The sequence below is a fragment of the Nylanderia fulva genome, unplaced genomic scaffold, assembly GCF_048542155.1.
Source record: "Nylanderia fulva isolate GAGA-0341 unplaced genomic scaffold, ASM4854215v1 Scaffold14, whole genome shotgun sequence".
Classification (NCBI taxonomy): domain Eukaryota; kingdom Metazoa; phylum Arthropoda; class Insecta; order Hymenoptera; family Formicidae; genus Nylanderia; species Nylanderia fulva.
This window is the reverse complement of record NW_028189622.1, coordinates 259452-272290: the sequence shown is the minus strand read 5'-3', so window position 1 is coordinate 272290 and position 12839 is coordinate 259452. Positions and strand designations below refer to the sequence as shown.

General features: G+C 30.3%; 1 protein-coding gene across 1 annotated transcript; it reads right to left on the bottom strand.

Moving 5' to 3' along the window:
- Window positions 1-1940: 1940 nt before the first annotated feature.
- Window positions 1941-4685, bottom strand: LOC114943600 (uncharacterized). Its single transcript, XM_029319255.2, has one exon. The coding sequence runs from the start codon at window positions 4445-4447 to the stop codon at window positions 3800-3802; it is 648 nt and encodes a 215-aa protein (XP_029175088.1). The 5' UTR covers window positions 4448-4685; the 3' UTR covers window positions 1941-3799.
- Between the last annotated feature and the right edge of the window lie 8154 nt (window positions 4686-12839).

The following is a 12839-nucleotide window of genomic DNA, read 5'->3' as shown; positions in this document are numbered from 1 at the left end:
TTTTTCTCTCGAGGATTTAATAAGAAAGTATGTATGTGTATATATATATATATATTTGTGTGTGTGTGTGTATAAAGCAAACTTATTTCGAGAGCAGAAATAATATCATAATAAAGATAAAAAATTCATATTATTAATATTTAAATTATATATAATAAATAATTTTTTTTATTAAAAATTCATATTATTATCATAAAAAATAATATTATAATATCACGATAGAGAAAAATGTATTACAGATATTCTTATATGTGTTTGTAAATTTGAAAACTTTGCATTTTTGTCGACGCATCCTTAATTATTATGGAATTTAACGAAGGAGAAAGAAGGAAGAACGATTTTAGAATGAAAAACGTTTATTTGAATCGTAAATTATGTCGACATAGACAAAACGATATACAAAACATTCAGTCCTGAGTATAATTGATCTTTACTCCTTATCTTTTTAGTAGCGACACACTCTCTCTCTCTCTTTCTCACACACACACACACACACAACAATCATTCTTTGTACGACTGCATCGTACTTACACATATATGTAACGAAGGTCTGACTGTGGCGGATAATATATAATTTTATGTTATTTTTTGACTCCCTCTTTCTTGCATTTTCGCCAATTTTGTGATATAACACCCAATCACGTATGGGAAATATCTACAAGGCACTAGAAATGAATCGCACAGACGTTTTTTATACTCTATCTCTTTCATTCTTGAATTTTTGCAAATTTTTTCGATTTTTTTTTTTGATGACATTAAAAAATTTTTTATCTTTTTTATTTCGAGATTAATCAGTATCCGCCGGTCGTGGATGATTTCCTCGACGCACAGTCGTACGTTTTATTAATTGTGAACAGCAATAATTAGGATACGCTTACATCAGCCAATTAGTTAGATTAGCCTTATACGCTGCGTAACCATTTACGTAACAAAGCATATGTATATGTACGTATTATATATATATACATATTTTCAAAATTATAAAAAATATTAAACTCGAAATCGAAAAATTATCTGCATATGTATGAAGATAATAAATATATAAATTTAAGCAAATAAATTTATAAAGAATTTTTATACAATTTTAACAATATTTCAAATTTCAAGAGACAAAATCTTTCGATTCTAATTTTTACATGATATATGAATGCACATATTCTCATATATATATATATATATATATATATATATATTCACACACAGATAATATCAGATATTCGTTTTTTAATACTATATATGAATGAATCAATTTCTTCTTCTTTGTGAAATCGTCCTACAAATGATACATTTTTATTGCGCAAGGGTTGTTTTTGACTCTATGTAAGACGATGATTCGCGCAGCTTTTTATTCATATAAGATGTCGAGGGCAGTTTCTTTATTTTTGGTCTGAAATAATGTTCTTGATATACCAATCTTAATTCCTTAATTATTTATAATTACTCGATACACACTTTTGCTATTAATTGGGTATTTCATTTGAAATTGGGATTTGATGTGCTTGTTACGACAAATTATATTCGAAACGAATATCTATTTTAGAAATTCTTTAAGAAATCTAAAAATATTTATTTTAAAATATTTATGCATCAATTTACTCGAAACTTGTTTGATATCAGAGAGATTTATTTACGATGTATTTACGTATTATTTACGTCTCGATATATTAATTGACTATCGCACGACTATTAGGACCGCGTCTCTTAGTGCCGATTAAAAATAATCATAAACGATAAACGGAGGTACAAAAATCGAGAAATTGATTATTCGATTTTCGAGTGAATATGTATCCCACCCTCGCAGTAATTTAATTAATATTTAATTAAAATTCCTTAATAATATAATAATATATATATTATATGTTATATTATTATATTATAATAAAATATAATAATATAAATAATATATATTTTATATTATATTATTATATTTTATTAATAATATCTAATATTTAATTAATATTTAATTAAAATGTCTTTAGAGACCCGTTAGAATGCACCTGAGAGTCGTGTCTTGTCGCATATTAAATAATTTTGAATATCTCTTTACGATATGTTTTGCTTAATAATATTATCATCGCTACTATTATTATTATTATTATTATTATTATTATATTGTAATTTCTCGTATTTTTTATAATTTTTAAGAAGTCATTCGTCTCTTGAAGAGAGAATCCAAGTGAACTATTGTAAAGGAAGTTATACAATAAAGATAAGTATAGCATAAGATTAGCGAAATCCTACATATTTTTGCTGATAAATGATGGAGTAAGGATTAATGTTACATTAAATCTATCAGTCTGCATGTTCGTACGCTAAATGTCCTCCAATATATCGCTCAATTAGAGAGAACATTAGTCCGACTCGAGATTAGGTATCCTTAAAAGTTAAGATGTGTATAACTATAATTACGAGAAGAGTATCTTGGCTTTAAAACACCCTACGACATGACTTGATACAGCAAAGATTTCGGTAAAAAGATGTTGCAAAAGTATTAGAAAGTGTCGCGCAGACGATCCCGAATACATCAAAGATTTGTCCTATTTTGTATCGAGAACCATCTGCGCTTAATATATTTATTTAACCCTTTCTGTCAATTAACTTTTGGCTACCCAGGTACCTAAAGTAACTTTATATGTTAAATGTTCAAATGTGCCGGAATTTTTTTCCACACAAAATGAAATACAAAGAGCTTTTATATTCGATAAACCGTCTAAAATATAGTAAAAAAGAATGTCGGATGCTCAGCAGCTAGAAATAAATTGTCAATATGTCGAATCGCAGTTGGAGGTACCCGGATATCCATACACTGATAGATTAATTCAATTATCTTCTTTCTGAATCTTAATGTTTATTTTCCTTTTCATTTCTGTCTTCGTTTCGATCTAATCGATCGGTCTAAATGAGTCCGGCATTACGCTTGACTTGTACTACTGAGGACAGAAGTATCCGATTGGAGAAAATATCCCCAGCGTGATATCGTAGATGAAAACGAACGATGAGTTAGAAAAAGGGGACGTAAAATTCCACAAAGAATTTAGGAAAATCTGCAGCAATAGTTCGTGTTTTGAAAACACGTGGGCAATTTTTAAGTAAAAACTGTCGAGAAGGAACCACGCTCAACTGCGCATATATTAATCCTTAAATACGAATTCCTCGCCTTTTCCTGGCAGAGTGTGTACTACATCTTTTAGGATCTATCTATCAACAGAGTTCGATTGGATCCCGGCAGGAACAAATCTTTATCGTCCACTACTGAAGGTGACTCGAGTTTAGTGGGACCTTTTGGGTCAGCAGACCGGATAGTCCGCGGATGTACATGTAGGACACCAGCCTGCGCAGGATTCTTTTAGGGCTCTTCTTCACGAATCCCCTTCTTCTGCTTGTTGTTCTCCTACTTGAACGAGGTGATCTTTAGACTGTCGAAGGCCCAGCGCAGAGTCTTCACGGTGGATGACCTCTTTAAGGAATCGCGTCCTAGGGACTGGATGAATAGGACGAGGGCAGGACCTCGTCGAGAGATAGAATCTGGCAGAGTGTGTCTTGGTCCTTCATCTTTCAGGATTTATTTATCAATAGAGCTTGATTGGATCCCGACAGGAGCAAATTCTTATCGTCCGCTACTAAAGATGACCCGAGTTTCGTGAGATCATTTTGGGTTGGCAGACCGGATGGCCTCTTTGAGGAATCGCGTCTGAGGGACTGGATGAATAGGACAAGTGTGTCTTGGTCCTAGAATCTCAGGATCTATTTATCAATAAAGCTCGATTGAATCCCGGCAGGAGCAAATCCTTATCGTCCGCTACTGAAGGTAGCCCGAGTTTCGTGGGACCCTTTGAGTCGGCAGACCGGATAGTCCGCGGACATACATGTAGGACACCGGACTGCGCAAGATTCTTTTCGGACTCTTCTTCACGAGCTTCTTCTCCTTGTTGTTCTCCCACTTGGACGAGGTGATCTTCAAACTCTCGAAGGTCCGGCGCAGAGTCTCCGCAGTAGACGGCCTCTTAAAGGAATCGCTGTCGCTGCTGCTGTGCGCGTCCGAGGGGCTGGATGAATAGGACGAGGGCGATACCCCGCCGAGGGATAGATTCTTCACGTCCTTGAAGGGGCTCCAGGTGCGTTCCGACGATCTCTGGACGCTGCTGCTGAACCGTTCCTGGGATCGCGTCGGTCGTCCCCGCAATCGGTCCAAGTAACTGTGGGTTCTGGGCGATCGGCTGGATCTGCACAGGCGTTCGCCGCTTCCGGAACGCGACAGGCGTTTGCTGCCGCTTCCGGTGCTACCGCCGCTGCTGCAGCCGCTGTCGGTGCTGCACTCGTCGTCGCCGATCTCGCCCACGGGCGTTCTACCCCGATGATGATGATGATGGTGATGATAGTGGTGCCGATGATGATGCTGGGGTGATCGATGATCGCTCAGGTCTGTCAGTTGCGAGGAGTCCTCCATCTTAAGTGACTTATTTGTTACTTAAGATCCTGTCACACGCTTCTGAGAGAATAAATAGAACGTTGGAAAGTTATTATCCTCGGATCGAGTGATTTAACACGCACATGAAAGAAACACTTGTTAAACACTTGTTGACCCTCCCGAGAACTTATTTCGCTGTATATATTTTCGTTTCAACGATCGCTCTGTCTCTGGATCCCTTTTTCCTCGACGTAAGAGTCTTGCGACGCTCACCTTGAAATTATCGAGATCAGACTGAACTCGATGCATCCGACGCGCGGCCTTTTATACCGCCGCAGGTGCAACGCAGGAACACGCGCATGCTTTTGCCGTCCACGTGAGAGGACGACGCCGAGAGGAGAGGATGTCGGAAGTTACGGGGGATTGGGGGTTGGAACTGGTTGCTGCTGCAGCACAGCAGCAATTGAAACGAGACTACGATGAAAGACTTCGATTCGAAGAATCTACGTCATACTTTAAAGGAAAACACTAACGATAAACGTGACTCGTACAATGCCAGATATTTGACTATTCAATTTGAACAGGAAGAGGAAGTGAATCTGGGAATAATTTTTTATCCTACAGCTCGAGAATCTGCTCGAGATATAGATAATTTTTTAAAATTAATTTTTTAATAGACATCTTACGTATCATACACTTTTAGAAGAATTAAATGAATTTTATTATTTACATATATATATAATGTTAATATAATTATTTTAATAAAATATATATATATGTATATAAAAATTCTAAATGTATATATTTGGAATTTTTAAATATATTATATATATATCTTATACATATATAATTATAATATATATAAATTCTAAATATGTATATTATAAAAAATTTTAAATTACATATATAAATATACAAATATAATCTAGCAAAAAATTATATATACACATATTATATCACATTTATTATTTATTAAATAAATAAATTTCTCTGTTCGCGAATTTCGTAAATTCACCCCTTCTTATCTGTCACTCGTTATTTTACTGGCAGAATTTCGATTATACAGATTGTCACGATCGGATAACGATCCGTAACCGATGTTTAGAAATACGATTTCAGTTCGGTACTCTTGGGGATGCTGCTTCTGTCCTCCTTCTCTCGCTCCCTCTCTTCATCTCTCTCTCTCTCTCTCTCTCTTTCGTTTATGATATAGATCTTGGAAACTAGTTATGCCGCGGTCATTGAACTTACACTACCGATCGATGTCAAGGGGTGGATATACCCTCTAGATGCTGTACTTTGAAAAATCAATACAGTATGCAGTGTCAATTATTCAGCAGCCAAAAACATTTGCATCGCATTGCGTGAAAAGAATCATTGGGACTAGAAACTGGTCCAGGAATTATGCGTTACTCTGATTCGCATTTGCAGTTTTCATGACTCCTATGATCAGGTTGGGTAATAACTAGTTAATTAGTTTAAAAAATAGTTAAAAAGTTAATAACTTTTACATTAGCTTAGTTAATTTAAAATATATTAATTTTTAACTTGAACTAGTTATTTTTGGCCTTAAGACTTATTAACTTTTTTCCTAAGTTAAATTTTTTTAATCTCTAAATACCAGTATTGTTTTTTTATAAGTTATAAACGTATTATTTTTAAATTAAAGTATTATACATTTTTATGTTTATTTGTCATTAATTGTAATTACCAAAAAATATATTTTTATATAAAAATCAAAATTTCTTTGTTATTTATTATTAAAAATTTGAAAAGAATTAACAAATAAAATTCTAATTTAATATAATGTTTTTAAAAATTAACTTTTGATTTAACTTAATTTAATCTTAACTTAACTTTAACTGAGTTAATTTTTTGTTCGTGCAACTTTTAACTTAACAGAATTAATTTTATAAGCACCTACACAATATATATATATATATATATATATATATATATATATATATATAATTTTAACTTAATTTAGTTTAAAAAAAATTATTAATTTACTTAACCCTATGATAATACAATAAAATAAGATAGTTGACTCATTTGATTAAAAAAATCGGTAGATAATTTAATATTTTTTTTCACAAAAATATATTTAAATATAATTTTTCCATTGTAATAATTTATTTTTCGAATATAGCCATCAGTTAAAATCTCCAAATATATGCGTATTAACTACTACAATATATATACAAAATTATATTATAATAATAAGACATGTATAAAAGATTTTGCACGCAAATTAGCTGGTAAATAGAAATCTGACGAATTAACTTTTATATTTTACACGGCAACGAAAATTGTAATTTTCTCCAAGAATGTTTTTCATGTTTTTAAATTGCTGATTCCAGTATTTTAACCGAGATGCGACGATTTCTACGTGTAATTGGCTAATTATAAGAATTTCAGTCTAAATCTGACCCTAATCTATTTGTGCCAAAGCGGAGAATTTCTATAATTATACTTCGCTGAAATCGGGACAAACGGATGATTCTATAATCTAAATGAGAGACGGCGTATCTCATCTGTAGTTATAAGATAATCGCAAGGTACAATAATAGAACAAATGAGTCTGCTGATAATTGTTCTCGATATCTGAATTACGCGTAATCAGAGTCAGCTAATTTCTGACGCTGAATTAATTTAATTCACATGAACGGAAATGTGTAATAATATGTGTGTGTGTGTGTTTATGCGCCTGTGTAATAATTATAATACCGATACTTTTTTGTTTAATTTTATTACTTTTTTATTTTTATTATTTTTGTTATTTATTATTATTCTATTATTTATTTTAATATTTTTTATATTCTTTAATTATTTTATTTACGCGGAATAAATAACGCGAGAAAGGATTGTTTCCCATGTCTTTTTTACGCTAGATCAGCTTTATTAATTATACAATATTATAACTTTTTGCCAGTTGGTCGACTTATATAAGAATAAAGTGTTTTAATTTTTTCACTGGCGAACTAAAAGTCTACCCCGTTCAATATTATAATAATTAAATTATAATGTGTAGAAGAAAACAACCGGGAGGGTGCTCAGATAATTAATACAATTTTTACAGTTAATTAATTAATTTTTCCGCTTATTGCAATAGAAATACTCCTACTTAATTTAATTTTATTATAAAATACACCCTTTTGTGTGTAAAAAAATTTCTTTTTTTTTATGATGAAAATCACTTAAAATTGCAACTATCAATTTCATAATAATTAGAATTAAATTAATTACGTGAAACAAGGAGAGTTAAGATTAAAGGGGAAGAAGGATGCAGGCACTTTGATTCATTAAAAAAATTTTTTTACGAAAATGTATTCAGAAGAAATTTTTTTGCAAAAATATATTTTGTACAAAATCCTTTTTTTCTTTAATATCAATCCTGTTCTGCTTATATATATATATATATATATATATATATATATATATTCTTTTATTAAAGTATTAAAAAAGAGATATTTTAGCAATATCTGAAGGACTGGGATGCTCGGGAAATTTATCTTGAAATCTGAGAAAACTGATCGTTATCGCGGGTTATATGATACTTTGAAAAAAGAGAGGGGTAGGAGACAGTTTATATAATGGAGCACATGAAAGCAACGTGACTTCAAGAATTATAGATTCTAATTCTTATTCTTATTTTTTTTCAATAAAAAAATTTCCTGTACAAACTGCGAGACTATTATTGTATTCGTCACGTGTATTTAAAATACTTTAATTATATAGCACGTTTTGTTGTGAGTATGTAGTAAAGTGTAAGTAAATTGTTTCTAATTTGCATAACAAGAGTTCTATTTAAAGAATAAACTGGAATTAATGCTGTAAGCCAATTATTGAATGAGAAAATTTGTGTCAAATAAATTGATGAGATTATTTAGACAGCTTTTTTGTATATATATATATATATATATATATATATATATATATATATATACACGTCACATTTCGATCTTATTAAATTTTTTATTTTTGACAATGAGCGAAATCGATGACGACCTCAGAGAGAGATTTGAATATAAATATATCATCTATAATTCAAGTTAAATGCATTTGTAATTAAATCTAAAATTATAATCTCATTAATTCATCTGAAATCTTCAACAGTATTCTATTTTAATAAATAAATTAATTAATTTTGCCTTTCTTATCTTTCTATTTCCTAAAATGCTACAGCTTTTATAGCGTTATAACAAATTTATTAATATTAATTTTTGTACATTGAATCTCTCCAGCAAACTTATTAATTAGAAATTAGAAATAATATTTATATACATTTATTATTTTTATAATATTTTATTATTATTTGTTATATTTATATTATTAAAATCCATATGCGTTTCTTGCATTATAAATTTTGTATATCCTCTTTAACTTATTTTTCTAAAGAAGTAACCCAAGTGGCAAACAGACGTCATTCGATCAAAATAATGTATGCTTGCTACCTGGAAAATTATGTTGTTACATTGTTGCAAATAAATTGAAGAATGTGGGATTATTTTAAACAGTCTTAATATATATATAAATATATATTTTATTCAATCTTGTTTCATCTTTTCTACGTAAAATCAAAAACTTTTAGTTAGCAAGCGTACGTCATTTTAACATTAAATGATGTCATTAAACATCAAAATGACGTCATTTTGACATCAGTTTATTACTTGAATATCATCCTTGATATTTTTCATGCATACCCACCTTATCCGAAAAACATTCTGAGGATATCCAGAGGATATCCAGAGGACATTCGAACATCCTTAGGTGTTCTCTGAATGTCTTTAGGATATGTGTGCTGTCAGGGTATTTTTATTATATACATCTGATTTAAAAGTTTTTATTTCTTTTCAAAATTCCGAATATGCGACATATACTCATTATAGAACTTAATCAGTGTCCGCTAAGCAATTTTCCTCGCGTTAAGACGATTCATATCGATATATCGCGTTGTTTCCTTTGACTACGCGAAAACCGGAATTGAGTATAAGATATCAGAATATAAAGGGTGCGTTCGCTTTGACGCCTTCGTCAAAGACAAAGGCAAGAGATTATAATAGTATTAATAGTAACTTAATCTCTGTTATATGAATGCGAGGTGAATATACACGTAACCAGATTACAATGATACGCGCAATCCGGTGATACTATAATTGCGTTCGTTTTGGACGCTTTCAGCGCTATAAGCGCTGTCTTCTCTCTTCGTTTGATATTCGATGTGCAACGATGACAGAAGATGCTTATAACGCTGAAAGCGTCCAAAACAAACGTAGCTATAGTATCACCGGATTGCGTGTTTGTTGTAATCTAGTTACGTGTATACACAGCTTGCCAGTTATATAACGAAGATTAAATATTATTTATTATTACTATTAATCTCTTGACTTTGCTTTAATTGCATAATTGTACGCACTAGAGTTGACTAACTTTAATTTTAAACTTGCATAAATATATAATTAATTTTCGTTTTGTCCTCTTCGTGAGAAATACGTTCTAGAAGTTTGTTCAAATTATTTTGTAAACACTCTTTATATGTACAGTTAGAAAAAAAAAGAATTAGATAGTATTATATAAAATTTAAAAAAAATGCGCGCGATAGTTGAATGTAGCGTTTCCATAGCAACCGCGAATCACGACGCGGTTGTTATGGAAACACTACATTCAACTGTCGCGCGCATTGTTTCAAATTTCTATACGATACTACTACTTTATTCCATTGAACAATTTTTTTTCTTCAATCTTGATAATTTGTACCACGAGTGTCACACTCGTTATCGCAAGGCAAAGGATTAATTACAAGTATATCTTTGTTTAGAGTCTCTAGCTTCCGCCAAAGAGACTTGTTTTCCTTTATTTCATATCTTATACGTTGTAAACTTAATCTCTAATCCTCGTCAGCGGCCATACTATTTGTTTCAAACGAGCTTTTTCTTATTCCTATTGGAGTCTGGGTGAACTCGAACCTGCGTTACTATATATACACCTACTCTTTGCCTCAGGCGAGTTTCGGCGACGCAGTGTGCACGGCCACTCGACACCCCAAGCAAAAGGTTAATTATTATACTATCGACAGCTTGCATAACTGCGCGCAGATTGCAATGACAAAAGCTCAGCCGGATGACGCATGCGATGCATGCATATGCCAATCACGAATATACGTAAATAAACGAATGGCTCGCACAAAGCTCGATTGTCACTTTTTTTTAATCGACTCCTCTCTCTACTTTCGACGATTAAATTACATTGTAAACAACACAAGCGTGCGCTTCGCGATATCTATTGTTTATTTTACAACTGTCAAATTGTTAATCTTTGCAATGATAGTTGCTTCATGCTATGATCATAAGTTTAATTCGCCGAATTTCTATTATATACATAATTTTAATTCGCCGAATTTCTATTATGTACATAATTCTAAATCGCCGAATTACTACAATTTTAATTCCCGAATTATCATTATGTATATATTTAATTTATTGAATGTCTATTATGTATATAATTTTAATTTGCGGAATTCTTATTGTATTGTTTGAGAACTATTTTGTATATATGTATCTCTTTATATATTTTTTCTCATTTTGTTTAGTTTAATCGAATATAATTATATGCGCGAAGCAAAGTTATATTATTCTTTGATAATAGAACCTTAAAAATTGCAACGCACGTATAAAATTATTATTGCAATGCATGCATAGAAATATATTTATTAATTACGTGATTCATAAAAATTCAACATATAAATTTTTAACGGAAAACAAAAAATATAATTTTCTACAAAAATCTTTCAAAATATCTGCGCTTCCATTCCGACATCCAACTTGACAGTCAATAATGAATCGAGCCTGATAAAAGCAACTCTTTCTTTCCATACTTTGTTCGACGTTTTTGCAGTAAAAATAAATTATAAAAAATTTAGTTTCTTAGGGTTTTCAATCTTCTGAATACTATATGCTATATAAATTTAGTATTTAGCAAAGCAGATTTGTTAATACAGTAGGAAGTTACAAAAGTAAAAGTAATTGTGTCGACTCATAAATCAAACTCAGTTTTGTTATCAAGTTTAATTATGATAGCAAATTACTGTTAGTATGTAGTAAACTAATAGTAGAATACTAATACAAATTTGAGAAATACAATTCAATAATTTTCATTAAAAATTATGCAGATATAATTGATACTACAGTATATTATATTAAACAATTATATTTTAATTTTATATTCTATTGTATATTTTATATTTTTATTTTAATTCTCGAATGTCTATTATGAAAGGGATTTAAAAGACTATCATAAAGTTAGATGTTGTGTTTAAATGATTATAAAATTAACTAGACAAAGATATGAGATAAAAATATATCAATTCATCTTACAATTAAATAAGATGAAGATAATTTTGTTATTTAAATATATCTAGATAAAAGATAAAATTATATGGCAATTCATCTAGATAATTATCTAGATAATAATTTTTAAAATTGCTTATGTGAATGATTATAAAAAAATTTAAATTATAAAAAGAATATAAAAATATATGTATTCACATTTTTATTTATAAATTTTTATCGCTTACTGCTTAAGTTCTACTATTTAAGTATTTTTATGTGCTATGATTCTAAACCAAAATTATCTGAAAATTATTCTAGATAATTTAATAATACATATTTTTATTATCTATATAAAGATGCCGCTAAAGTTTTATCTAGATAATCATCTATGTAATTTTATTTAGACAACAGCAAACACTGGTAAAGTTACAAGCATGAAAAATTTAGTTTTTTAATATAAATTGAATTTTTTAATGTGTGATTATGTCCAATGAGAACTGATTAAAGAACGTGGATTAGAAAATTGGAGATTTTTAATTTCATTAATTTCTCGATTTATTATTTCTCGAATTTACGTAACATGTAAAATTTTGCATGTTTATCGTTGATTTGTTTATTTTATTGTTTTCGCGTAAAATTAACAATTTTTTATGCAATTTACAAGCAAGCTCTGATTTATATGTATGTATATGTAACATCATCGACAACTCTAAAATAAAATAACATTTGCAGCTGTTATGGTGCAACAGATCGATGTAACGGAGTATGATAACGTGATATAACATCGATTTATCCGCAAATCTTCTGATTCGGGGGCTTACAACGTGCTATAACGTAAAATTATGTGACAGGTGCACATACTTCGGAAATAGCATAATTATACGTAAATGCGTGTCAGATTAATTTGAACCAAAAAGCAGGTAATATTTATTTATAAATATAACAGAATCGAACGTTTATACGTGTATATATATATATATATATATATATACAATATGTACATATAATTATAAAAATGACGCGCAAAGATTTATATAGATTATATTTTCTGCAATAATTTATGTGACTTTATATATTTCGTTATAAAAGATATTTTCTTTAAT

Excerpts from the sequence above, each read along its gene's own strand:
- LOC114943600 (XM_029319255.2), bottom strand. The coding sequence starts at position 4,447 with ATGGAGGACTCCTCGCAACTGACAGACCTGAGCGATCATCGATCACCC.